General features: G+C 39.5%; 1 protein-coding gene across 1 annotated transcript in view; it reads left to right on the top strand.

The window, feature by feature from the left end:
• POLE (DNA polymerase epsilon, catalytic subunit) overlaps nucleotides 1-27,756 on the top strand; it is a 1,031,469-nt gene that overhangs the window by 172,594 nt on the left and 831,119 nt on the right. Inside the window, exons 12-14 of the mRNA XM_044069769.1 lie at nucleotides 1,827-1,959; nucleotides 7,148-7,261; nucleotides 16,086-16,298. Coding sequence (XP_043925704.1) covers nucleotides 1,827-1,959; nucleotides 7,148-7,261; nucleotides 16,086-16,298 — 460 coding nt within the window. The remainder of the gene's footprint in view (nucleotides 1-1,826; nucleotides 1,960-7,147; nucleotides 7,262-16,085; nucleotides 16,299-27,756) is intronic.

Genomic DNA, 27,756 nt, shown 5'->3' with positions numbered 1-27,756 from the left:
AGAGCCAATGGCAAAGAAAATAAGGGACTTGCATATTCATGGATATAGCTGGTATGGTACTCAAGAAAAGTTTATTTGCAGATGATATTCTATTTGTTTAATCCAGAAAAAAACATTTCAGTGTTGTGGAACATTCTAAGACAGTTTCAGGTCTTCTCTGGATATCAAATTAAAATTAAACAAAGACTATGGCGGTAAATGATGTGCCCACACATTAATTTTTTCAGCAATGCCATATTTTTGGGACATAAGATGAAGTATTTAAGTATATGGATTAAAAAATGATTTTGATATGTCAGCTAAGGATGTGTTGGATGAGACTCGCCAAAAGATAATGTCAGACTTGAGAAACTGGAAGCTCTTGATTTACAGATAGTATGAAACAACTAGTGAAAAGATTTTGTAATTTTAAATGTTGTATACAGGTCTTTGTTGTAGCAACCATAGGAGAAGTTGTAAGCAATAATAGAGAGTTGAAGGAATTTGGGACAGGAAGAGGGCAAGATGAAGTGTGATAAGTGGATTTTTTTCCCCATAGAACAAGGTGGCTTACCTGATTTGAAGAGATACTTTAGAGCTATGCAGTTAAGATTCAAGACTAATGATACAGGCATATGGTCTAAATGGGAGGATGTTATAATGGAACTGGGGGAGTTTGAGAAATAAGGAGAATAGGATTTTGGGTGTAGCTCCTTAAAGAGAATAACAGCCACCATCCAGAACATTATTTTCATAAAGTAGCAGAGTATTCTAAGAAGTAAGCCTATATAGGAATGGAAAATGAGTCTAGCGTTAGGGATGACTGTAAGTAAAGATACAGAAACTGCAAAAGGGAGAGCTAACATTTACTGTAAAAAGTGTCAAAGAAGCCAAGGTACTGCATGGAAATAACTTGGGAGGGAACAGAGGACTGCATACAGCACGGAATGGGAGATTTCCCTTTTCCCCGCTGTAGTGCAATCTCTGAGTTGGAATATTTAAGTAGCAGGGGTGTGGAGGTGCAGGGGGGTTTGCCCCCCTGCAGAAACATTTAATTTTTTTTTTATTTATTATTATTTGTTTCGGAATTTCGATATTCTGAAACATCGATCATATGGTCTCAGTCATATGAAATTCAGTGTTTCAGAATTTTGAGATTCTGAAATGAATCCATATATGTGTGTGTGTATGTATGTGTGTGTGTGTGTGTGTGTATATATATATATATATATATATATATGTGTGTGTGTGTATATATATATATATATATATATATATATATGTGTGTGTATATATATATATATATATATATATATATATATATGTATATATGTGTGTGTGTGTGTATGTATATATGTATGTATATATATATATATATATATATATATATATATATATATATATATATATATATATATATATATATATATATATATATACACATACACACACACACACACATATGTATATAATACAACATAACTCGTACACCTAGCAATTTGTTTAAAGCCATAGTTTATCACATCTTTAAACTTGCGTGCAATGCATTCTTTATATCGCTAAACACAATTGTGAGTTGTAGTTATTATGTTTTAACATAAATTTCATTGAATTCCTAATAATTCTGCCTTGGTGATTTGTATGGAAATTACTTTGGTATTTGTAACAAGATTAATGAAGATTTTCTCAACATTTGTGATTAGCTTGATTTTAAATTGACTGCCATGAACTGCATGAGTTAAGTACTCCCTAAAACTGTTGGTCTTTCACACTGTGAGTGGTGTTTTTTTTTTTTTTTTTTTACTTGTGGTTACTTTTTATGTTGATGTATTTGTACTTGGTTTTAGGTGGGTTAAGAGAGACAGTTACCTTCCAGTGGGGAGCCATAATCTGAAGGCAGCAGCTAAGGCGAAGTTGGGTTATGACCCAGTGGAACTTGACCCGGAAGAGATGTGTCGAATGGCTACTGAGGAGCCACAGGTTAGAAGTCCTTCATTATGTTGTCCTTATTTGTGCTTTTAATTTTATGAGCCAACCTACTAAATTTTCCAATGGTGACAGGGCTGATTGTTTACATTACATATGCTGCTGCGTGTTTGCTTTGTCTTGCTTCTCAGACGGTGAACAAAGTCTGTTGTGTGGGTGCTTAATAGAATCCATTCACACCATGACGATTGTAACTGTTATTGTAATATATATATGTGGCCATGCCAGTATTTGAGGGGCAGCTTTAAATTTGCTGAAGCAAAGCTTGACTCTAACAAAATCAGTGGAAGATGCAATTTATTGAAATAAAAATCCTGGGAAAGGATAATTAAACAATGGCCCAGTGCACGAATAATAATTAAGCCAAATCCAGAAACTAACTTAAATATTGAAAATGCACATTTCAACCATAAGTAATCCTTTAACACTTTGAATGTTCAAAGATGAATGATGTCTTAATGACGATTTACTTAAAGAGCTGCTTTTAAGTAATGATGCATGCAGTTTGGAATAGGCACTGCTGCTGTTTGCTGTTATTGCAGTTCAGGAACTTAAATGGTGTGTGTGTGTGTCTCAATATATATTTAATATATATTTTTAATATATGTATATCATATATAAGCCGCGGTGGTACTGCGGTAACATTGTTGCCTCACAACACGAGGTTCTGCTGTTCGATTCTCGGCTGGAGTGCCTTCTGTGTGGAGTCTGCATGTCCTCACCGCAGTCGAGTGGCCTCCGAAAGACATGCCTAAATGGGCGTGCCTTCGCTGAAGGTTGGGCGTCGGGCTGGCAACTCGGCACTATAAAAATCTACTGCCAACCATTAGTGGACTGGAGTAACGCTGTGGTGACCCCTAACTGGGAAAAGCCAAAAAGACAAACAACATGTATATCATATACATATAGATATATATATATATATATATATATATATATATATATATATATATATATATATATATATATATATGGAATCACTACTTAATACCGAAACTACACAATCCCGAAGGCCACAATACCGAGACTAAAATCCCTAAATCACACATTACCGACATTTTAGAAGCGCGAAATTCAAAATCGCGAAAGTACTACATACATATACAGCACACACACAAACATATACACAGCCTCCCCCCATAACCCTACACTAAAGATATGCCCCCCACCCCCCCACCCCCAACTTTAATATTCCAACTCCGAGATCGCACAGACATACACACAAGGCAAATTCACGCTCACACACACACACACACACACACACACACACACACACTAAAGCCCCTCACAAACACACTTACACACACATACTTACCGCAACACCAGAAGCGCTAACTCAAAATCCCTTACCATCGGGATTTTGAATTTCGCGCTTCTGGTCTTTCGGTAATGTGCAGTTTCGGCTACATGGTCTCGAGCTTTTGAAATTCGAGATTTCAAAAGTTCGAGATTTAGTAGTGTTCCCATATATATATATGTATATGTGTGTGTGTGTATATGTATGTATGTATATATATATCTATATATATGTGTGTGTGTGTGTGTGTGTGTGTGTGTGTGTATAGAATATATATCATATGTATGTATTTGTGTGTATATATATATACACACACACACACACACACACACACACACACACACACTTGTGTATATAAAAGAGCAAATTACATTGGCAGTCAAGTTGAATTTGTTTGCCAGTGCACTTTGTGTTAAATGAGTTAACTACAACATCAGGAAAGAGAAGGTGGTCCATCCTTCATAAAAAAACGAAACTAAGAGTGACTGTTCAACAGGTAAGCTTTTCATGACTGCCAAACTCCTTCCCCCATCCAGTGATGCACTGAGATGCCTAGTATTTCCAGAGGTTTCATATCTTGCATTTGGCTAATGAAACTGCACAAGGCTGCCTCTTCCCCTTTTTTATGCCAAAAAAGTGAGCCATTTCAGATTGCTTATTGTACATATTTTTTTTTCTTACTAGTGATATCCTGTTCTAATAGTAAACTGTGAAACTTTTACTTCAGCCTAGGCTCTGAATGGGAGGAAGTTTCTGATCTCATTTTTCAAAATTCTAGTTTTTAAAAGACTGCCTAAATTAAACAATTTTTGAATTGGGGTTTTCTTATTTTCCTTTATTTTGTATTTGGCCTTTTGGTTACTCCAGCAGTATGCAAGTTGTTTCTCTGTATGAGGAAGTTTCTTCCCAAAGGTAGTTAAATGTGTGTGTGTGCTCAGTTTGGGGAAACAACATAAGGTACAAAAATGCTCTGTCAAAGGTTTACAAGAACTGTGCTAAAGAGCTGAAAGAGACTGTTCCGCTATATTTACTGGTGCAAGCTCCATCTGCCAAAGATTCTTCAGTAACATTCCTTTTATCTTTTTTGATTTCTTCTGTGCAGTCCTCCTCTGCATTGGATTAATCATTCCAGCTTAAAAAAGGCAAGTCCAGTAAATGGCACAAAGCCAAGTCGTATTGGCTGGTCTCTCAAGATATTGTTTCTTTAATATAGAGGCGCCAGTGGGGAAAAAAGAATACAATTTTTGACACTGGCTGAAACTGTTCATTCGTCTCCAATTGTTGAATCAACAAATTTAACCAAGACTTCCATTTCTGTATCAATCAAGGAGGCTTCCCTTGTCCAACCTTTTTCAAATCCTCCTATGCCCAGACTTGACTATTTCTCCTCCTGTGTCCAATATTGATTATGATAAGTTATCAGAGGGTCTGCTAAGGAATCAGCAGTGGTGCTCTGGTGTCAAAATCCTCTGTTCTACCTGTTAGATGAGGAATCTGGGGCATTTTTTCCTTTGGAATTTTCCAGAATGTTTCAGGTACCACAGCTGTTGGTGTTGTTGCTAATGATGCTTGTCTCAACCTCCTCAGTATTGAACCTGATGTTTGAGCTTTAGCTAATTTCTGACTTTCCACGTTTAGTGTTTGCACTTTGATGGTGACCTTTCAGATTTGTTTCCTCCACTCTGATATTGTTGAAGGCTTTATTAGCTTAGAAGATGATTTTGGTGCTTATGCTGGAAGTCTGGAAATCTCTGAGCATGTCCTTTGTTAAAGGTGTAGGTACTTCAGTAAGTTGATGCGTAGTTAGTCTGCCATAATTGAGTCCTTATTTATAGGAAGTGCTTCCATGATGTTTGGGAACCTGACATGAACTTCCAGAGTCAAATCCTGTAGCAGCTGATAAAACTGATGGTTGATTTTTGTTTTAGTGTGGTTTGAACTTCAGTAAGCTCAATTTGTGGATCTCTGGGAATCTGTTTAGAAATATGGACTCCAGAAAGTTTGGATATGACACCACAGTTACCATTCACCTGAAGACACGGTAGGTGTTAAATCCATTTATGGGGGGAGTGATTTCTGGGCATTTAAACTCCGTGATTGCACATATATGGATGCCTTCTAAATGCAGGAGTGCCTTAAGGCTGGGCAGCTTATTAAGAGTTGCAGCACCACCATAATTTGTTCCTGTTTTGTTTTTGGTTTGCTATGTTGGATGTTCATTAACTGGACTCTGATAAAATAAAAGTATTATGGGGGCAGAAAATACTTTAGCCAGTATATGGAAGCATTTGAACATGAGGTGCTGACCATCCTTTGCAGTGCAAGTAGGGCCGTCAAGCATTTTGTTCCATACTGACATATACTGCACCAAACTATGAAATAACACCAATTATTTAGCCAGTTGTTGAAGCCAAACATCTTTTCTTTGTACCTAGGCATCATTCATGGAGCCTAGAGGATTCTGCTCAGTGTCGGGGTCTTGCCTGCATTTGTGATTTGCATAGAGAGCTTGGACATGTTTCTCTGCATTTCCCTTAGGTGTTTACTTTCCAAAACATTGACCTCCATATGCACAACTACCATGTCATAGTTGTATTTACTTAGTGCAAGGATCATAAGGACCGTTAAGATGCTTGGGATCCTGACACCTGAAAGAAAACTCAGTTACTTTCTCTTTGTCTAGCCTGTAGATTGTAGAGAGTGTCTGTCATTGTGGAGTTGCCAGTTAAACAGTTTTATTTGTGTAGTGGTATGGTATACAGGAATTTGTTAATGGTGAGATATGTGTTGTGATGTATCATTTTGATTTTTAGAGGTTCATACTTGCGGGTCTAGGAGGCTTAGGTAAGGATTTCTTTACAGCATCAGCATATGTCGGTGTTTAGCATGAGATGTGCATTGCTCACAGTCGTATTTTTTTTCTTGAGCGAGTCCTCCATGTCTCTTTAGTAGCACTTTGTACAGAGTTTTTTGTTTAATAGGTGTTCATTTTCTGCGTGCATAGGGCAGTTGTTACATTGCTGTAGGGTACCTAATGCTATGAGGCTGCCAACAAAGGGGAAACATTGTGTTAAGCTACCATATTCTCCAGTGTAAAGTATTGGTTTATTTACAGCCGAATTGTATAGCTGTAAATAAGATAGATGTTTATAGTCATTTGAGGGTTCTCGGTTATAAGTCTAAATAAGACAGATATTAATGGTCTGTTAGGATAGTTATTGGTTAAGGGGTGGATAGTGTAGTTCCATATATATAACTAAGTACGTAAGTTTATATATGTATATATATATATATATATATACACACACACACATATATATATATATATATATATATATATATATATATATATATATATATATATATATATATATATATATATATATATGTATATGACTGTGATGAGCGCACTCTGGAACTTTGTGGAACAGTAGTGTTGAGTTATTTTGTAGTGGCTGTGGGTTAAATTCCACAATGTAGCATCATTCTGTGAATGTTTTTAATTAGGTGAACTTGCCTGTTGTGATGAATATGTTGTGTATGTTGGCTCATAAGTTTATACGATTATGGTTATTTCCAGAGAGATCTTGCATATACTGTTTTGTTCCATGAGTGTTTCTGGATAATGTTTCAAAGTAAACAGCTATACTGCATTATACATTGCATGATGATGTGAAGAGTTAAAATAGTTGTTGGTAAACTGAGTGTAGGCTACGTTATAGCTGTTTGGTGCAAACACCTATTGTCCCATATATACCCAGGGTGCATTTAAACACAGATTGTGGTGCTGTATAGAGCGCTAGATCGAAGGATGAAAATAGTATCCGTATTCTTTTTAAAAATGTTGCTTTTTTTTTCTACTGTGGTTCTCCTTTCTTTTCACAGGTATTGGCCACATACTCTGTTTCGGATGCTGTTGCTACTTATTACATGTACATGAAGTACGTACACCCTTTCATTTTTGCTCTGTGTACCATCATTCCAATGGAGCCTGATGAGGTAAGCAATGGACAATGTGTCTGTACCTGTCTACCCTATAAACCATTTTGCTGCCTAGTTGCAAAGCATGCGTTATGCTAAACTTGTTGTCAGGACTTCAGTATACATGGACATATCTAAATGATTAAGGACAGAATAGCAACAGACAAATTCTGTCCATCTCTGTCCTCCTCTCTACTTGCTCAAAATCTTTGAGTTAACTTTTTGTCTATTCATTAAGGTCTTGCATTATGGCTGTATCACAGGAGGTCTGTGAGTTGAGCCGTATAAGGGTAAAGATGAGATATGAAAACTGATGATTTGCAAGGCTTACGATAACTCTAAAAATCTTTGTAGCATTGTTTTGTTAACCTGTTGCTGTAGTTCTGTTGCTGTTTTATGGCTCCTTAGCTGAATGTCTCCTAAAGCATCAAAAGCCAGCATTAGGCAGATTCTTATGAGTGATTTTATATTTTATGCAAATCTAGTATTGCAGCTTGGCTTTTGCACAGCATGATTTCATGACGCATGGGACTTTATTTCTAATAAATTTTCCTCTTGATGGCTTTCTGTACCTTTTGGATTTGCTACAACGTTAATTGATTTGCATTTGTTTACTGTAAAGTCTTACTCTGCATAAAACCACTTTTCATTGGAAACCTGGAGAGAAAAAGCTCGTGAAAAACATACATACAGAAAGCACCTCCCTAAAAACACTGCAGTTCATCATAGATGACTATGCCATTTCACAGCAGCAGCTATCATCAGCTGTATAACATTAGCTTGTTAGCATCTCAGAGTGTATGAGTGTATTTACTCATTGAACTTCTCCTTCGATAGAATTCTACTCTCCACTGAACCATGCTACTTTTGTATTCTTTCCATGGAGCTATATCTAGTTTTCTCCCGTTTATTTTCTGAACTGTTGGTAATTGGTGATCCCATATGATATTAACTTCATCATTTTCTGTAATGCCTTGTGGCTCATGTTTCCAGTGTTTTTCAGCTACTTCAGTACGTTTCCAGTGTTTTTCAGCTACTTCAGTGTTATAATGTTTGCACAATCCCCAGTGCAACAGTCTTGCTACATTATTATGCCTTTCAGTTTACAGAACTTCTGCCATTAGTATTTCACAACCAGCAACAAGATATGCAACAGTTTCCAATTCTGTTTTACAAAGTTTGCATTTGTCTGTTGCTCCCACATGTTCAATGGACTTTGTAAACCAATCAGTACGTAGCTCATGATCTTGGGCTGCCAATGTTAACCTTTCGTCTTTTGGTTTAAGTTCACTTCTCCTTAACCATTCCTGCATTCAATCCTAATCAACATAAGGTTGTTCCAAGAGTTTTATATACTTACAACTGCATTTATGCATTTTCCACATTTCTTGCCTTCTCATCTGATCCTTCACTTTATATTTTTTTTCTTGTGTTTTTTTTGTCACATTCAGTTGCTGCCTGATTTTTATGTACTTCTGGTTTGATTTCCATTCCCTCTTGATGCTAGTATGCTTTTTCTCAACTAAGCAGGGAAGACTTCTCCTCATGTTTCAAAACTTTCACTACATTTGGGTCTTGTAAGGTCAGCATATATGTATATGCAGCCCCATGTTTGCAGATCTGTACATGTAATCAATTTCGGGGAGCCCTATACCTTTCTCATAATGGGGAATATATAGTTTTGGTATATGCCAATTTTTATAGATCATTTGATGAGCATGAACCATCTTTGTTTTTCTGTCCAACCTATCCAACACCTTTTGGGGGCCAGTCAATTACTCCAAAACTGTAAGGACAGGAAGAGCAAATTGGTTTATAGCTTGGACTTTGTTCCTAGATGTCAATTGCTGTTTTCAGGATTAATTTTAGTCTTCTAAAATATTGCTTATTAAGTTTTATTGACATTTGTTCATGTTTTATTGTTGATCCTAATCAATTCCCAAATATTTATTCACTCCTCCTTGCTGAAGTCCTTTTATAGCACATTCCTGTCTCAAACTGATTTTTTTCTTGGTGTTGCAGCTTTCCTGCTTTAAAGGTTGCTTTTGCATATTTATCAAGACCAAATGACTTTCTTACATCATCTTAAAAAAGTTTTGACCACTTGCAATTGTGCTTTCAGTTCCTCATCTGATGAACTATACAGTTTTAAATTATCTACAAAATGATAAGTCTTTACACTTGTTTTCTCGAGCCAGACACCCTAGAATATCCCCATTTTAATTTTTATTACAGGAATAATAATTTGTCCTTTAGCACGGCTTAACTGCAAGGTGGTTTGGCACTGTTTCATGGTCGCTGTAATGTAATCGATCAGTGTAAGGTACATTATACATTTTTTACGCACTGTTTTATCCATGAATGTGGGATACTGTCAAATGCTTTTTTGTAGTCTCTCCATGCCATATTTAGATTCTTCCCCTTTTTACAGTTCTCCATTATGACTTTAACAAATGATCCTTTGTTCCATATGACTTTCTTTTATTACCCTTTTGTTCTATTGCCACAATTGAGTTTTCTTCTAAATGACTATAAACTCTCTCAGCATCAATTCCACTGTATAGTTTATACGTTGTCGGAAGGCAAGTTATTGGTCTATAGTTTTTAGGATAGCTTGCAGATTTTCTCTTAAGTAGGAGTGTTGTTTTTCCTGTTAACCAGGCTGGTGTCTGTCTGGGGTGCTCATATAAATAGTTCTAACTCATGGCTAAATCTACAGGTAAAGATGCTAATACTTTTAGCTAGAAGTTTGGTACTACATCTGGGTCTGGGGTTTTCCATTTAGGAGTTTTTTAAGTTTATTTCAATCTCTGGCCGTTATTTCATCCCACTTCATATCCTGTACATTTGAACTTCTTATCCTTTTACTTCTATCTATTTAGCACAAACTGGCATAGCTATGGGCACCATGTGTGCAAACAGCTACACCAACTTAGTTTTAGCTGAATGGGAGTCCGAATTTGTTTTTAGTAGTGAAAATGTGTTTCTTGAAAAATGTTTTGTACTACGGTCATTTTGTTGACCATGTTTTTTGTTTGGGCAGGCACCCTGGATATGTTGTCTGATTTTCTAGGCTATCTGAATGCCACTACTTATCTGAAGTTTACATACGAGTTTTATGATTCTGATTCGCCTTCCTAGATGTCAGAGTGTTTAAATCAGCTGGTGGTCTGAATACATCCCTATTTAAGAAGCCTTGCAAGAAGAACAATATTTTACATGCATGCAGTATGCATTCAGCACATGTTAAACGTAATATTGTTAGAGGCCACGTCTTTAGATCAGCACATCTTTATACTAAAGATAGTGACATGTGTAATTCTTTCAATTTATTGATGGGGTTTATGGAAAGGGGTTAAAACCGAACAGAGGTATCTGTAGGAAAGAATGATGCCATAAATGTTAGGAGCACTATGACCCAGACCTTTTTTTTTTTTTTATATACAAAAGATCAGATTAATCTGTGTACTAACCCAAGCAGGCAACACTCTTACGACATGTCTGACTTACTCCAATGATGGTACATTGATTTGTGATATAATGAAACGTTGGCATGTTTTTGGAGTTGATCAGAAGTGTAAAACTGTTATGGGTACACAGCCTTTTTTCTCTCTTAGAAATAGTAAAACTTTAAAGGACAGGCTGTGTTATAAGAAATTGAAAAAAGGCCAGCACCAAGGAAGGTTCAAAAGTAGTTTAATAAAACTGAAACTAGACCGGTTTCAGCAGCAAGGCTTTCATCAGTAGTATAGTCAGCAAAAAGCACTTAGTCATCATCTTATATAATGTTCTTTAAGGCATCTATATGACATCACTTCCTGATAAGTCAAAAATGCAAACAAGGCAAAAGTAATTGAAAAATACAATCAAGGCAAAAGTAATTGAAAAATACATAGTTCAGTAAACAAAAAAGTTTGCCTGAGTTGCATGCATATCTCCAGATTATAATGAAAAATCCAAAGAGACACAGTATACTGGTATATCAATGATAATAAACAAACTTAATAAGAAACATACAATAAAGGGTAAATGCCCAAAATAAACCCGAAACAAAAGTCAGGTTATAAGAATTCTGGTGTTGAATACCAGCCACAGTATCCTAAAATGAGCTGAAATGCAAAACCTAAGCAATGCAACCCGATAAGAAATAAGTACATATAATAATGCAAGTGATGGTTAATTACAAATTATAATTTATCATTTAATCCAGGAGGGAAAAGCCCCCAAGTTTAATGATCCACCTTTTTCTTTGGTATTTAGGATATCATGCCAACCTGTTTTAAAAGATCGATTCCCTATGATATGATCAATGATGGTGAATGTAAATTTGGCAGTGGGATGTTTGATAACATGTCTATATAGTGCATTAGTTAATCTTCTGTTTCTAATGTCACCAAGGTGTTCAGAGATCCTGACAAACTGTCTAGACGCTTGGCCAATATAAAATGCATGACATGTACATGTGGCAAGATAAATAATCCAGTCTGAACTGCAGTTACCAAAAAACTGTATGTCGTATATTTGTCCAGTGTTCCTACTAGTGAAAGAAGTAGTTTTGAAAATATAGTTACAAAAACTGCAATGTCCACATGGATAAATGCCTGAAAGTTTATCTCCAGTAAGTGTTCTTTGAGTTGGAGTGTGATCCATGACCCTGGTTTTTTTATAGTGTGAAAATAAATTCCCTAAAGTTTTGCCTTTATGTATGTATTTTTCAATTACTTTTGCCTTGATTGTATTTTTCAATTACTTTTGCCTTGTTTGCATTTTTGACTTATCAGGAAGTGATGTCATATAGATGCCTTAAAGAACATTATATAAGATGATGACTAAGTGCTTTTTGCTGACTATACTACTGATGAAAGCCTTGCTGCTGAAACCGGTCTAGTTTCAGTTTTATTAAACTACTTTTGAACCTTCCTTGGTGCTGGCCTTTTTTCTGATTTTGGGTCTAACAAGTGCTCTTGCCGTGCACCAGCCTAACTTGCTAGCTCCTATACACTACATTATAAGAAATTGACTTATAAACCTGTGTGTTCTTATGCTAATAAAATTGGGACATTTCCCTGTAAGGGGTGTAGCATGTTTAATTATATCAAAACTGACAATCATTTTTTTCATCCTGATACCTCTTGCATGTTTTATTTTAATAGATATGCTGACTGTGGTTCTTCCAGTCTTGTATATATGGCTGTGTGTGATGTCTGCCAATCATTTTATGTTGGCAAGACCAATCGGTGCCTCAGAGACCATATTAGAGAGCATCTCTACTCTATCAGTAAACATGATGACAAGAATGCTTTGTCTAAACATGTAATGCAGGAAGGGAATGAGCATTGTTTTAAGTTTATGGTGCTTGAACTTGATTGTCAGCCCTAGAGGGAGTGACAGCATGAATCGTACTGAGTGCACTGAGATTAAATGGATGATTATTCTACAGGCCACTAGGGGCAAAGGGCTGAATGATTTTATACCTGTAAAATCTGTGCTCAAGTCACATGGCCTAACGTAAGGCTTTAAATGCTCTGGTTGTTTTAATGCTGTAGATCTGATGAAGTATCTAGTTTTTGATGCGAAAGCGCTCATCTTTTACTTCATTTTATTTTTATTTTTAGCTTTGATTTTGTGTATGATATATTGTTTGTTTGTGTCTTTCGGTTTTTCCCAGTTAGGGGTCGCAACAGCGGAACTCCGATCCGCTAATGATTGGTATTGGATTTTTACCTGGTACGTAAAAATCGACTACCAATCATTAGCGGACCGGAGTTCCGCTGTGGTGACCTCTAACCGGGAAAAGCCGAAAGACACAAACAATATGCTGTCGTTTTTATTTCATTTTCACATTTTTCCTTTGTCGGTTTTGCTCCTGTTTTGTTTTGCTTTTTTTAAGTGTGTTTCAGTCTCTCTGGCCGTTACAAATATATCTATTTCATTTTTTGGTGGTGTTTCAATTAATTTTGCCTTGTTTCCCAGTTCTTCATAAAACTTTTTTAGGGAATCATCAATAAATTGCTTATTTTGTACTTTTCCTTTATATTGATTTGCATATCTTCTAAGTTTTTCTGCCTGTGCTGATATTTTTAGTTCATTATTTGTGATAGTGCACGATAGATCCTGATCTGTTCTGATACTGCACATTGCTTTTATCACATCTATCTTTCTAAGTATTTTTATTCATCTGTTCCCTCTTCTATACTCTAACAGTGACTCTTCTTGTCTTGATTGCTTTATAGTTTTCTCTTTTGGATACATCCACGATGATATTCTGTTTGTTTTATAGTATAGCCTAACAGAGGGTGCAGAAGGTTGAGAAATGGGTGAAGAAAGCTGTTTAAATTAATGTAGATTAAAGATAATATGTGAAGAAAGCAGTTTAAATTAATGCAGATTAAATATAATATGCCAGAGTATGGGCTGTAGCATGCTGAAGGACTAGTAGTAGCATGTTAGGAGGTATTAAGATAAAACAAGGGACAAAAAGAAATGAGATTAGGTGTGAAGATGCTGTTGAGAAGAGTACGAGCGTGAATGAGAAAGAAGTGGGATGAAGAAGGTGAATGAATAAGAGTAAAGATGGACAGTGGTGACTGAGAAATTCATTGAAAGAGAGAGAAGGGGAAAGATGAATGTGTGAGGCCTTGGTCTTGAAGGGAGAAAGGTGAATATGATGGTAGAGAGCAAGAGAAGAAAGATTGATGGTGTGATAGAGGAAGCAAAAACAGGGTCAATAAACTGATTTACTTATGGAAATGAAACGGTGATAAGTTGCTACACTGTTTAGATGGGAGAAGCATTAGTCTGGAGAATAATTCTTGCATAGTGTTAAGAATGAGCATAGCCGAGAGTTCATTAGGTGGTATTTTAGTTGCATCTTAAATAATTTGGGGTGAGAAGGGGTGGAGTTTGAGTCATATTTCTCACGGATGTTGGTTGTCATTTGCCTGTAAACTTCTTCCAGGTTCTTGACAGTGCAAGAGGATTTTTGTGTTTTCGTTTGTGTGTCTCTGGTCTAGTGGTAAGACTTTTGCCTCTGAGCCGTAGATATGCGAGTTTGAAACTGTTGAGCCCAAACTTTTTCCTATGATCCTATACCTCTTGAACAGGGGCAGTAAGTGCTGATCATGGAAATAAGAGTAAGACCTTGGCTAGGCTTGTAAAGACCCTAGGGCCATTAGCCTAGTAACGTCCTGCAAGTGTATTCATAGGTTCATAGGTTGGTACTAGGCTATCGGCCCTAGGGCCTATACAAGCCTAGCCATAACAATTCCCAGGCTATTTCTTCCCACAGTATTTACTTCCCTGGACCCCTGTCTAGTAGGGCGACTGACGCGATTCCCGGGTGAATTTCCCGTCTCCCATCCAATCATCAAGGTTCCTTTTAAAGAGAACCAAAGAGGTGCTCTGCTTGGCATGTATGAGCAAGTCTATTCCAGAGTCTGGGGAGTCTCTGGGTCAGAAACCTATCCCTCCAGCATGTTTTGTTCATTGTGATGTCAAGGTTTAGATTCCTGGAGCGTGTCTCTCTGAGGGATTTGGATTTCTTTAAGTGTAGCATGTCCAACAGTTCTGGGTTTGGCATGGCCTTGTATGTTAAGCAGAGATCGCCTCTGAGTAGACGATATGCGACAAGAGTATAGGTGGAGTTTTTTTTTTTTTAACCGATCAGCATGGGGCATCTGCTTTAGGCCTGTGATTCTTTTAGTGAAATATTTCTGCGCCCTTTCCAGTTGTTGCAGATGTCTTGAGAGCTACATACCAAACAGGGGGTTGTATTCTATAATGGGTCTAAAGAGGGATGAGTACAGTGGGACAATGACCTCCTTTTTACTGGATGAAAAGCTCTTGGTGATGAAGTGCGCCACATAGAAGGATTTCCTGACTGTTGTGGCGATGTGGTTGTTGAAGGTGAGACCACTGTCCACCTGTGTCCCCAAGTCTCTTATCACACTTTCGGTGTTTAGTGTACTGCCACCCATGAGTTAATTCATGGGTACATATTTTTTTCCAAAGGGGATAACTATACATTTCTTGGCACTGAGCTTGAGCCCATGGCTCTGGCAACAAGCATCTGTTTCTGTAAGGCCTTTTTGTAGAATAATAGTGAGTTGTTTTTCTTTTGCTTTCCTCTAAAAAGGAATGTTGACTTAGGAGAGCTGGTACTTCAAGAAATTTGTGGATAATGAGGAGATTGGAAGTTGTTTTTTTGTCTAAACATCCTAGTCATAATTTAGATAATTTTCATCCATTTTATTAAACATGAATATTTGCACTGGAAGATAGTAAAATATAATGGGATGCGATTACAGTGGCTGGCACCTATGAAACATTTAGATGTTTCCATATAGTTTACTGATAAATAACTGGATTGGAAGGTGGCAGCTATAAAATGCAAGATTCATGGCTTGCACTGTTGGCAGAAAACTTACTTCAGATATTTTAGAATGTGTGCCATCAAAGTTAAAGTTGCAGCTTATTGCTTGAATTTATTGCTGTTTGTGATTGTAACTTCCTTCTTCTACTTTGACCTATAACTTTGCATCCTTGATAGTGTTCAGCTAATAAACATTTAGAAAGAAGGACTGATTGCTGTGTAGTTGTTTGAATGATTAAACACAGTAAATGCTGCTGTGACAGCTGATCATAAGTAGTACACTGTAAAAAGTACTGTGGTGGTTAGAGCATAGCTGTGCTGTATCTATGCCTTGAATGGCCATCTGTCAGAAACGTTCCCTCTGATGAATTTGAGAATGTAAGTAGATTTAATTGAGTGAGTAGAAAACTTGTTAATAGTACACAGAGTTGACACTGAATCTTTGACTTTTTTTTTCTTTTTTCTGAGCAGGTGTTACGAAAGGGCTCTGGCACTCTCTGTGAGGCTTTGCTTATGGTCCAGGCATATCATGCTAATATCATCTTCCCAAACAAGCAGGAGCAGGAATTTAACAAACTGACCAACGATGGTCATGTTCTAGACTCTGAAACGTATGTAGGTGGGCATGTTGAGGCACTGGAGTCTGGGGTATTCCGTAGTGATATCCCTTGCCGATTTAAAATGGTAAGAGCAGAATTATTTTTTATTTTTGTCTGAATTTGCATGAGTTTGTTGTTTTCTTCAAATCTTTGCTGCCATTGATATGTACAGTTATCCATCTGTGCCATAGTAGTATTAGGAGCTTATGACTTTAGTTTCATAGTTCTGCATCAGTGCTGTGTATTGGGCTGCATTCTGAAATGTGAATTATAGAAGAAAAGGAGGCACTGATTACATTGACCACCATGTCACAACAGTAGTCAGAAAATCCTTTTGCCAAACTGATATTTAAAGGTATCTTACTGCATTTCAGTGAGAGGGGATTGTTTATGGTCATAGGCTGATTGGGGTTACCTGGACTACGGCTTGGAGTAAGCTTTTTTTAAAGTTGTTTCAGGTTTCATCTTCCTGTTACCTAAGAAGTTAACTTGTGAGTGCTTCTGCCATTTCACACTGGGCTAATCGGAGGAAGGGCACTGAGCAAACTCTGATCTGTAGTATATAACATCAAGTATCCTGTTTTTGCTTATTTTTACAAGTTATTTATAGCGCCTTTAATGTCTGCTGCATACTTTACTAGCTAGTTTCACTGTGTGAGGTATTAACTGGAAATTGTCTACATTTATTAAGCATCTGTTTGGGTTTTTTGTTCTGATTTCCTGCCAAGGAGTGTATCGTATTGTTTCCCACCCCCCTCACTATTGGGTATTGTGTTCTTATACTTGGTGACTTTGCAGTTGCCCGCCCCTACTGTAAATTTTATCTGGGACACTCCTCCCAGTCTAGTGTCATTACCTCATTCTAATCCAAGGAGAACATTTGAGAAGACCAACCCACTTAGTTTCTGCTCCTCCCTTCCCCATTCCACTGTACAAAAAAAAAATTTCTAAGTCTGTTTTCTGCCTTTCCTGTAAGTAGTCTAGTCCAGACACAGATCTGCTGTATCCAGGACTGTTTGTATGCTTCTGAGCCCCCAAGCCTTTCTGTGTTGGAGGGAAGCCTTCTAGCTTAATTTTGTTTCTTAGAACTAGCCAGTTTTTTAGTTTCAGCACTCAAATCTGTTTTTCAGCTCAGCACTTGTTCAGAACTCATTGTAAGCACTAAATAAGCTACAAATTACCACAACACTCAACTTTCCTCACTTGTCTAGAGAAAAACAGTTTTTAGTACTTAATAAACACCTATCCAGGCATGTCTAAGGGCCAGCTTCTGGTGTTTTCTCCTGTCTACCTGATGAATCTGGGCATCTTGGGGCAATGCAGAAGTTGCCTCATGTACACAGACGATCCTCTCCTCCTACCACCCAACACTACAACCTGTGAGAGATGCACTTATATAGCCAAACTGGAAACAAAGCTCTCTTCACTCAAGACTGGACTAGACAGTCAAGAGGAGAAGGTAAACACTTGCACCACACCACACTCATCACATAGTCCCTCAAAACCTGCACCACCAAAATGCACACCTTGAAACACAAAACACACACCTACATTTGCGGAGGCTCTCAGTAAAAATCTACCCATCAACAGGAACCTACAAAGCAGAAACACAAGCAACCTCTACCCTCAACACAACCCAAATGACACATAGCCCACAAACTCACTGTGCCACCCAACCTCAGCCATAAGGCATAACAACGTACCCAACACTCTAGTCATAGGTGACTCAATAGTCGGGCACACTGATGTTCCATTCACCAGGCTAAACAAGGAGAAAGTTATTGTCAGCTGCCTGTCAAGTGCCAGGATCCGCCACATAACGCATGCACTCGGGTCACTCCACGACAAGACAAATATGACTCTGTCATTGGCCATGTTGGTGTGAATGACCTGAGCTGTACCTCCCTGGACTACATGAAAAGAGACATGGAGGAGCTGTCCGATCTTGTAGCCCAGACAGGTATGACCCTAGTCCTGAGTTAGCATCCTGCCATCACCCAGAATGATACCACAGTACAAGGACAAAATGATTGACTTCAACAATTGGCTAAGCTTCTGGTGTCATTCTAAGGGGGTCCAGTATCTATCTGCCTGGGATGACATGATCGACAAACCACGATGCTTTGCCAGAGATGGCCTGCACCTGTCACCCTTGGGATTCCGGATACTGGCTAAGGCTCTTGCCACCCATATAGTGCTTTTTTTAGGTAAGGTTCAAATGTCAAATTCTCCACCGTAACAGGTACAAGCAAACAAAGTCTGAGGGTAATGCTACTCAGTGCTTGAAGTCTAAACCTCAAAATGCACTCTCTCGAGGCGCTCCTTAAAATGGAGAACATCGACATCTGTGCAGTGACAGAGACCTGGTTCAAGGCTCCAGAGAGCGCCCCTGCATTACCAGGCTATAATTCATACCACACCTTTTGGCCACCTAACCTAGACTGAAACACTAAAGGTGGAGGTGTGTCCATATTCATTAAGAATATCCACACCTCCAGGCTAGTTGCTCAGCATAATGCATCCGAGATTATTCAAGTGCAACTAACTCTGGGCAAGACCACAATCCAAATTGTAGCTTGCTACAGATCCCCCACCATGCCCCAGGATTCCCACTCCTCATTTCTTGATACAATGGAAAATATTAGGATACAACCTAATAACAGGTGATTTCAACTACCCCACCATTAACTGGGAAAACTACTTGTTTACCAACTCTTGTGCTCAACGTTTTCTGGAATTCATAAATTCCAATGCCTTGGATCAACTTATCCACACCCCCACCAGGGGCAGCAATATCCTAGACCTGGTCACTACCAACATGGGCAACCGGTGTTCCACACCAGAGGTCAATTCCTCATTGGTCAGATCCAACCACAAGCTAATCACTTTGGGCATCCACATCCCACCCCCATTAGGGAAACCACCATAAACAATTTCTCCAAAGCCAACATCACGCTTCTTAAGACCGAAGTGACAAACTTTACGACACCCATGCAGACTGGCAAACTTCACAATACCCATGCAGATGGCCAGTTGAGGTATGACTGCTGAATCCTGCACAAATGCACTTTATAAGCACTTACATGAGTGCATGGATCATGCAATCCCTATCAGAAGGAAGCCAGCCTGGTGGTCCCCTGCCATAAACAAACTCTACAACAGAAGAAAGAAACTGTTGCAAAAAAAAAGAGTAAAATCCCATGATTGGAGGAACTCCCTGGTCAGCCTCGGTAAGAAGCTGAGATCCCACATAAAAGTCTCCAAAGCTAGTTAGGAAAACAAAATCGCCACTGGTTCTTGACAGTTATAGAATGTTTTGTGGTTGTCTTTAGAATCTCAATGGCAACACTCAAATCTGCTCCGAGTTGCAGCACAATGGCACTAAACCTACAGAGCCTACTGATATTGCCAACATCCTGGCAGATAGGTTCAGTGTTAACTTTACCCCCCTCTCATCCTCTAAAGTGCCCATCTCTATACTTGAAGAATGCAAAGTTCCTGTAATCACGGCTGCACAGGTAAAAAAAACACTCTCTCCAAAGCCAAGAACACCGCATCCATGGGACCTGACAACATCCCAGGTTGCGTTCTACATGAACTACAGAACGAATTGGCACCCCACCCAAGTACCATGTTCAATCATAGCCTCACCTCAGGCTTTGTGCCCACTCCACAAAGGGAGAGCCACCACAGACCCCAGGAACTACTGCCCCATTAGCCTGACGAGCCTGGTCTGCAAGGCTATGGAACGTATCATCATGGAACTTATAAACAATGACATTGGTAATCTCCAAACTCTGGACCCCACCCAGTTTGGGTTTGTAAAAGGCAGATCATGTAAACCTGATAGACTTCTTTGAAGCGGTCACCAAAGCCGTAGATGAGGGTAAGGTGGTTCACACAGCCTATCTAGATCTTGCCAAGGCTTTCGACACCATCCCCCACTCTGGAATTATAGATAAACTCACTAAACTAGGTATAAATCACTATGTCACAAGATGGTTTGCCAACTGGCTCACTGACAGAACCCACACTGTGAAAGTCGCAGACTCCAAATCCAATTTCAGACCTGTAACAAGTGGAGTACCACAGGGTTCAGTCCTGGGTCCTCTCCTGTTTGGTATCTACTTCTCTGAAGTACAGGCTAACACAGAAGGTCTTTGGCTAACGAAGTTCGCAGATGACTGTAAACTAGGAGCCATAATCAAAACTCCTAACGATGTGGGCATCCTACAAAAGGGCCTCACTAGACAGGCGCCTGTGTCAAAGCCATGGCCTCAACCTCAATCCCAAAAAGTGCATTGTCATCCCTTTTGGTAACAACTCTGTACCCATGAACTACCGCATAGGCGGTAGTCTTAACACCGAAAGTGTGATGAGACCTTGGGACACAGGTGAACAATAGTCTCTCCTTTGATAATCACATCGCCACAGTAGTCAGGAAATCCTTCTACGTGGCACACCTAGTCACAAAAGGTTTCTCATCCAGGAAAAAAGAGGTCATTGTTCCCCTCTACTCGTCACTCATTAGACCCATTATATAGAGTACAACGCCCCTTTTTGTATGTACCTCACAAGACATCTACAACAACTGGAAAGGCTGCAGAAATACTTCACAAAGAGGATTACCGGCCTCAAACATATGCCCTATGCAGACCGTTTAAAAAAACTCCAGCTTTACTCCATCGCATATCGCCTACTCAGAGGTGATCTCTGCCTAACATACAAAGCTATGTCAAACCCAGAGCTGTTGGACATGCTCCACTTAAAGAAATCCCAATCCCTGCACGTTACATGCTCTAGGGACCTAAACCTTGTCACCACAATAAACAGAACATGCTGGAGGGATAGATTCCTGTCCCAGAGACTTCTCATACTCTGGAACAAACTACCTGTATCAAACAAAGCTCCTCATTAGCACTCTTCAAGAAGAATCTTGATGATTGGATGGGAGATAGGAAATTCACCCCGTGGATCACTTCTGTGTCTCTGCTCGACAGAGGCGCAGGAAAATAATTTCCTTGGGTGGTGAAAGCCAGGGTACCGTTTGGCAAGGCTTATATAGGCCCTAGAGCCAGTAGCCTAGTACCTATCTATGAACCTATAAGTCTGAACACCCTTCTGCTGTGCTGGTTAATGAGCCATCTTCAGATAAGTGCTCCACTGGGGTTTCTTCACTATTTTTTTCCAATTTTATTGTTTGCTTGTTTTCATGTCTCCTAAGAAAGGAAAACCCCAGTGTGGGAGCCAAATTCCCCATAAAGACTGTCATGACTAGTGTCTTTTTTGCCTGGGTGCTTCCCATGACCATAGGCAGTGCTCTATCTGTCAAGGGTTTGTCCATAAGATCCTCCGTAGTCGCTTAGCTTCTTTCTCCATAACCCTCGAGAATCAACGTCTTAAATTGTTGGCTCAGAGTGCCAAGATGAAATCCTTCCATCCAGAGGGAAAGCTGTTTTCCAAGAAGGCCAGAAAGTCTAGGCTTGATTTGGTTGCTGTCCAGCCTCCATTGGATGTCTCTCTAGAAGCTATTGGAAGCTCAGAAGGCCATCTAGTGCTTGCATCAGATTCCTCTCTGCCATGACCACATCAGAGACCGGCATGTATTTGAGTTCTTTCATGTTCTCTGATGCTTTTCAGATGTGTGCTGTGGACATTTAGGAGGAACCATGGCTGATTTATTTCTGAAGAACCTAGGAGCATTCCTCAAATATTAGTCTGGGAAGATATTCCTACTACAATCATTGAATCCAACTAAGGGATTGAGCCACCTAGGGTTGTTAAGGTGGACTTCTCACTTAATCAAAAGACAAAGCATATTGCCTGTATTGTTGAAGATCCTCAACATGAATGGCAGGATTTACTTAAGGCTTGATCAGTGCCTTGCTGTTCTTGAAGCCTCCTCAAGAGGTTTCAATCCCTGCTCCTCCCTGGTCTTCCATTCGTGTTAAGAGGACAAAGGAAGCTGATTCTTCAGACTTGGACTATATGGAGGAATCCCTATCTTACTACTCTGAAATTCCTTCTCTAGACTATGGCTCAGGGGAAGAGGATTCTCTGAGCCCTGCTTCCCCCTTGGAAGAATTGCCCTTTGAGGATACTATTGCTCGTATGATGGAGTACTGTAGGTGGCATTGCTCCCAGCTCTATGACATCCAGATGAACATCTGTTGCTTAGTATGCTTTTATTTTAAAAATATCTCTGTGCAGATTGGATACTTTTTTTTTGTAAAAAAAAAAAAAAAAAAAAGAGTAATACTACAAAAGAAAAAGTTAAATTTTTTTATATGATTAGTCACTTATTCTACCCAGAGAGTGCTTGAAAGTTATTGGTGAGTCATGTTTTCTTGTTTGGTGTAGGTTATCCAAGTGGCCTTGCTTGACAGAGGCACTGGGAACTAACTTTGGGCAACATGATGCCAGGGAATCTTCTTGGGCTAGGCTTATATAGGCTCCAGGACCGTTAGCCTAGTACACACCCATGAACCTAAAGTTGTGTGAAGATGGGCTTTACATGCTTTAACGTGGGCTAGTTTTTAGTCTGAATTATTTGGACTTTTAAGGACTGTAGAAGTTAAACGGGAAGGAATATTTCTGTTCTTTTATTTTTGACAATACTTTTTGTAATGTGCGAGACATTCTGCTGAGCTAATGACATCCTTTTCCATAGTACTTTGCATAACGCAACCAGTTGTCCCAGCTTATTTCTCTTCCTGTCACCTGTATTGTCAAATTAGTGATACAGATGAGGTTGCTGTAGATGATTTCAACTCTGAGGATCCCAATACAGAGGCAGTATCGCTTCCATCTTTCAACTTTTCTGATGGAGACTTTGTCATACATTAAAATTTACTGCTTTATTGCAAACCAAAAATCTTATTGCTACTACTGTAACTAAATCAATTGGCTTTAATTTGTTTAACATTATCTACTGATGAGTTGTTTTTGTAATTTACTGTATTAACTCTGTGTACTACTACTTGCTGTTATTTTTGTATGTATATACTCTGGAGCTCTTCTCCCCGGGCCTCAATTGAAAAAGGGCTCATCTTGGCCCAATGGACTTTCCCAGTTAGCAAACTGCAAATAAATAAATAAAATCATTTAGCCTCATCTGAAATGAAAGTCTTTAAATGTTGATTTGTGAGTGCACTAGTCCTGACTTCTGAAGGAAATTACTCGGCATTTATTCAAAACCGTTCTCTATTCCTTAACCTTGGCTAAAATATGAGCATAAGGAATGCAGGAAAGTTTAGATTTGGGATGCATGGCTAGGTTTAAAAAGGCCCTTGTGGTCGTTATCCTAGTAAACACCTATGACTATATGAAAAGAGGTACTACTAGCTTTTACAAATGGAGTCACCTTAGCTGTCTGCATTTCTTCTGTTCTGGCAACTCTTTTGAAAATCTTTTCTTCTGCTTCTGTTGCTCCTGACTCTCTGACCCAGACCCTAAGAAACATGGTAGATTCTACAAGGTGCCTGAGGACTTTGTTTTGCGTCCTGCTGCTGCTCTTGCTGTGGTTTGTTTCAACTGATGAGCCTTCTAAACTTTTGCCCTCCCCTAAGCTTCTTCCTTCAGATAAGGAAAGTACAGTTATGGAAAGGTTGGGTAAAAAAGTGTATACAGCTGCCATCTTGTCATTTTGGGCTATTAATTATTTAAACCCACATGACCTGTTATGTCTTGGCTGTCCTTTCTCAGATAGCTAAGGTTGCATCTCATCTTCCCGATTCGGAAGGGAAAGCATCAGCACTTTCCCTGCTTGGGTTCACCATCCAGGTTGCTTGTTACTCCATAAAATGTAGTTATGATGTGTCTAATGCCTCTTCCAGGGCTGTTGCCTTTGGTTCTGTGATGAGTTGTTACTGTTTGCTTTATCTTCATATTTTGCCTGATATTAATGCCAAACTTTTTGATGCTTTTCTGGAAAAAAAAATCTTTTTGAGATAGCTACAGCTGACCTGTTCAAGTCCCACCGGGATGAGGGTAAAATCATGCAGGATCTTTAACATATTTTTGTTTCCTCAATACCCAAATTTCAGAGGAATTAAGCTTCTAATTCTATCTTTGTCCATAAGCAGACTTTTCAGCCTTCGAAAGGTAGGAAAGGGTCTAGGCATTCTTTCTGCTAAATCCACTCACTCCTACATCTCAAAAACCTTCCTTTCAGGACAAGCCTGCCTCTGTTTGACATTTTGTCTCCTCTTCCCCTTAGTCAGGTCCTGTTGTTTCTTCACCTCTGTCTTTCTCTCCTTTGTATCTCTCTCTCATCCCTCCCCTTACAAGCATTCTGTAACCTCCTCCAGACCACCTCTTTTTGCAGAGGTTTTGCAGTCCCTTGTTAGTTAGGACCCCATTCAGCCTGTTCCACCCACCCACAAGGGAAGGGATTTTGCTCTAGGATGTCTTTGGTTCCTCAGAAAGAGCAGACTTGGAGACCAGTTCTGGTCCTCTCTCTACTCAGTATCTTTTTTTAAGGTCCCTTCTTTCAAAATGCTCCATCTCTTCAGACTGTTTCCTGTCTTCTCCCCAGGCTTCTTTTCTCTTTAGATCTCAAGGATGCCTATATTCATATCCCCATTCACTCTCTATTTAGGAAATTGTTTCTTTATTTCTCCCATTTTCAGTTCTCCACTTTGCCCTTTCTGTTGATGCAGGGGTATTCACCAAATGCCTTACTCCTGCCATTGCCTTTTGCAGGCTTCGAAGGATACACATATTCCCCTGTGTAGATGACTTGCTTATTCAGGCTCCTTCTCCCAACAGTCTTCTGCAAGATCTTCACACTACCACTTTACTTTTAGAAGTCTAGTGTTTACTATCAATTTTAAGAAGTTGATTCTTGCACCTTCCCAAGATCATTTTTTTCTCATTTGCAGGATTCAGACCATTACCAATTTGGCACCTCTTCCAACTGCCAGGGTTTTGTCAGACAGCCTTCTTCCAGTCTTTTCTTCCTCTGGCCTCTTTCATGGCCAGAGAATTTCTTAGGGTTCTTTTTTTTTTGGCCCCCGCCATTCCCATGCCTCCTCTTGCCAGCATATGAGGAAGCACCAATGGCACCACAAATCATTGTGGCCTCAGCATTGTCAGCATCTGGAAGTTCCCTGTCACTTTGCTTCCTTATCTCAAATTAAGCTACAGTGGTGGATTCTGCAACTGGTTCTCAGTCCGGGACTACCCTTTCAGGCTCCAGTTCCTTCTCAGGAACTGTTCACAGACACCTCAGATCTGGAATGGGGTGCTTCTTGTGGCCCTCTGAAAGTACAAGGTCTCTGGTGTCATCATCAGAGGTCAGGCCATATAAGAGAGATGAGGGCTCTGCTTTTGGCTTTGCAAGCTTTTCATTCCCTTTTCCTCCCTGGCCCCCTCAGTCTTCACAGACACCACTGTGATGTGGTCCATCAACAAACAGGACGATATGAGGTCTTATCTCTTTTGCAGATTAGCTCTTTAGGCATGGGATCGGGGATCGATCTCGTTATCAGGTATCAAGTGACTCTTCAGGTGGGTTATATTCCTTCAGAACACAGTCTAATGGCAGATTGTCTGAGCACATCCTGAACAGAAGCTCATGAATGGATGCTTCACAGACATGTGTTTGTGGATATAGTCCATCAGTGGGGTAGTCCTCTGGTAGATCTTTTGCCTTCCATGTGAATCGACAACTGCCTCTGCTCTGTTTCAGAGTTCAAAGTCCTCTGAGTTGGAAGATGGACGCACTACCTTTTCCTTGGAAGAGAATGTGTTTGTTTCCGATTGCTTTTCCTCCCCTTCCTCTGCTGCCACAAGTTCTGCACAACATCAGACAGGACTCCCTAAACCTTGTTGGTGACTCCCTTTTAGCCCAGATAACAATGGTTTCCCCTTTATCCCCTGGTCAGTGGCGGTTGCCACAAATGACCTCACTGGTTGGATCTTTTCACACAAGACAAGGGATCTCTTATCCATCCTCACCTGCCCACTCTTCAAATGACACTGTGGGTGATAGGGTTTTGATCCCTTTTAGACATCTTTTTTCTGAGGATGTGCTTCAGGTTCTGCATGAGGCTAGGAAATCCACTACCAGATAATCGTATATGCCTAAATGGAAAAGATTTTCTGTTTCCCTCTCTTGCCATCAGGATATCTTCTCAGTGTGGGTTCCCGAGAGTCTCTCTTATTTGTGTGCTCTGTTGCATGCTGGCTTGGCATATCCTTCAGTTAAAGCTCACCTTCAGCAGTCTCTCTACTTGTCTTACCTTGAACCCCCCCCCTGGCCTCTCTGTTTTAGGTCAAGCAATTTCTTAGACATCCTTCATATCAGGCCCCTAAGAAAGCCTATTCCTTCTCCTTGGGACCTCAGTTTTGTACTTGTAAAAATTGACTCCAGCTCATTTTGAGTCCCGTTTCTTCAGCTTCCTTGCAACTTTGTACTTGTAAGACTATTCTGCTGTGGGCTCTTATTAGAAAGCCTATTCCTTCTCCTTGGGACCTCAGTTTTGTACTTGTAAAAATTGACTCCCGCTCATTTTGAGTCCCGTTTCTTCAGCTTCCTTGCAACTTTGTACTTGTAAGACTATTCTGCTGTGGGCTCTTATTTCTGCCAAGAAAGTTTCTGAATTTCAGGCTCTTTTTGGTCATTCTCCTTTTGTAATTTTTCACAGAGAGAGGGTATCTCTTTATACAAATCTTTTTATGCCCAAGGTGGCTAATGAGTTGTCCCCAAGTCATAATCAGTCTAGTCAACTTCCTTCTGCAGTCTGCCTGCCAATGAGAAGGTTTGCCATACCTTGGATCTGCGCAGACCATTTAGACATTTGAATAAAAATGTTGTACACAAATCTGAGCAACTTTTTTTTCCCAGGACTTTTAGTTTAGCTGTTTTCACAGACAGTCTCCTTCTGGATTTCTAAAGCCATTGCCTTTTATTGTTCTTTTCATGGCAAATTGTCTTCATCTGTAAAGGTACATTCTACTATGGTGGCGGCTTCTACTGGTGCCTTTTTCAAGGGTGTGCACACCAACACCATCCTTTATGCTGCTACTTAGACTTCCGCTCATACTTTTACTAGCTGTTATAAATTCAAATTTGTTTTCAGGGCCAGGGCCATCTTGCATAGGTTTGTAGAGGGCTGCTCTTTGCCTTCCTTCTCCTTGGTTGTTCATAGTTGTTATATTCTCTGTTCTGTGATAACTGCTGTAATAATAGTATGGAAGGGCACACAGTACAGCTGTATAAAACCTTACCATAACAGTAGATGTCCTTCTCTTCACTGTTGCAGTATTCGGTCCCTTCCCCTTCCCCCTGTGTTTTGTTTCCTTCCTGGCTAAGGGGCTGTCCCTTCCTTTTCCTTCTGACTTTTTTCTTCTGGATGTGCATGTTCACCTTTGTCCCTGGGGGTGTTTTGTTCTTCCTGGGGCAATTTAGTTCCGAGTATTTGTGTCTATACATCACCTTCATGCCGTACATCCTACGCAGGGAGCATGTGTGAGATGTAGGGCACATATAAGATCTAAAGGCTTTGGTATGCTGGCAGAACATTGGGTTATCCTTGGCA

Source organism: Protopterus annectens, chromosome 4.part0 (assembly GCF_019279795.1).
Source record: "Protopterus annectens isolate FY-2018-M chromosome 4.part0, PAN1.0, whole genome shotgun sequence".
Taxonomy (NCBI): domain Eukaryota; kingdom Metazoa; phylum Chordata; order Ceratodontiformes; family Protopteridae; genus Protopterus; species Protopterus annectens.
The sequence above is the reverse complement of the archived record's forward strand: the minus strand, read 5'-3'. Positions and strand labels throughout refer to the sequence as shown.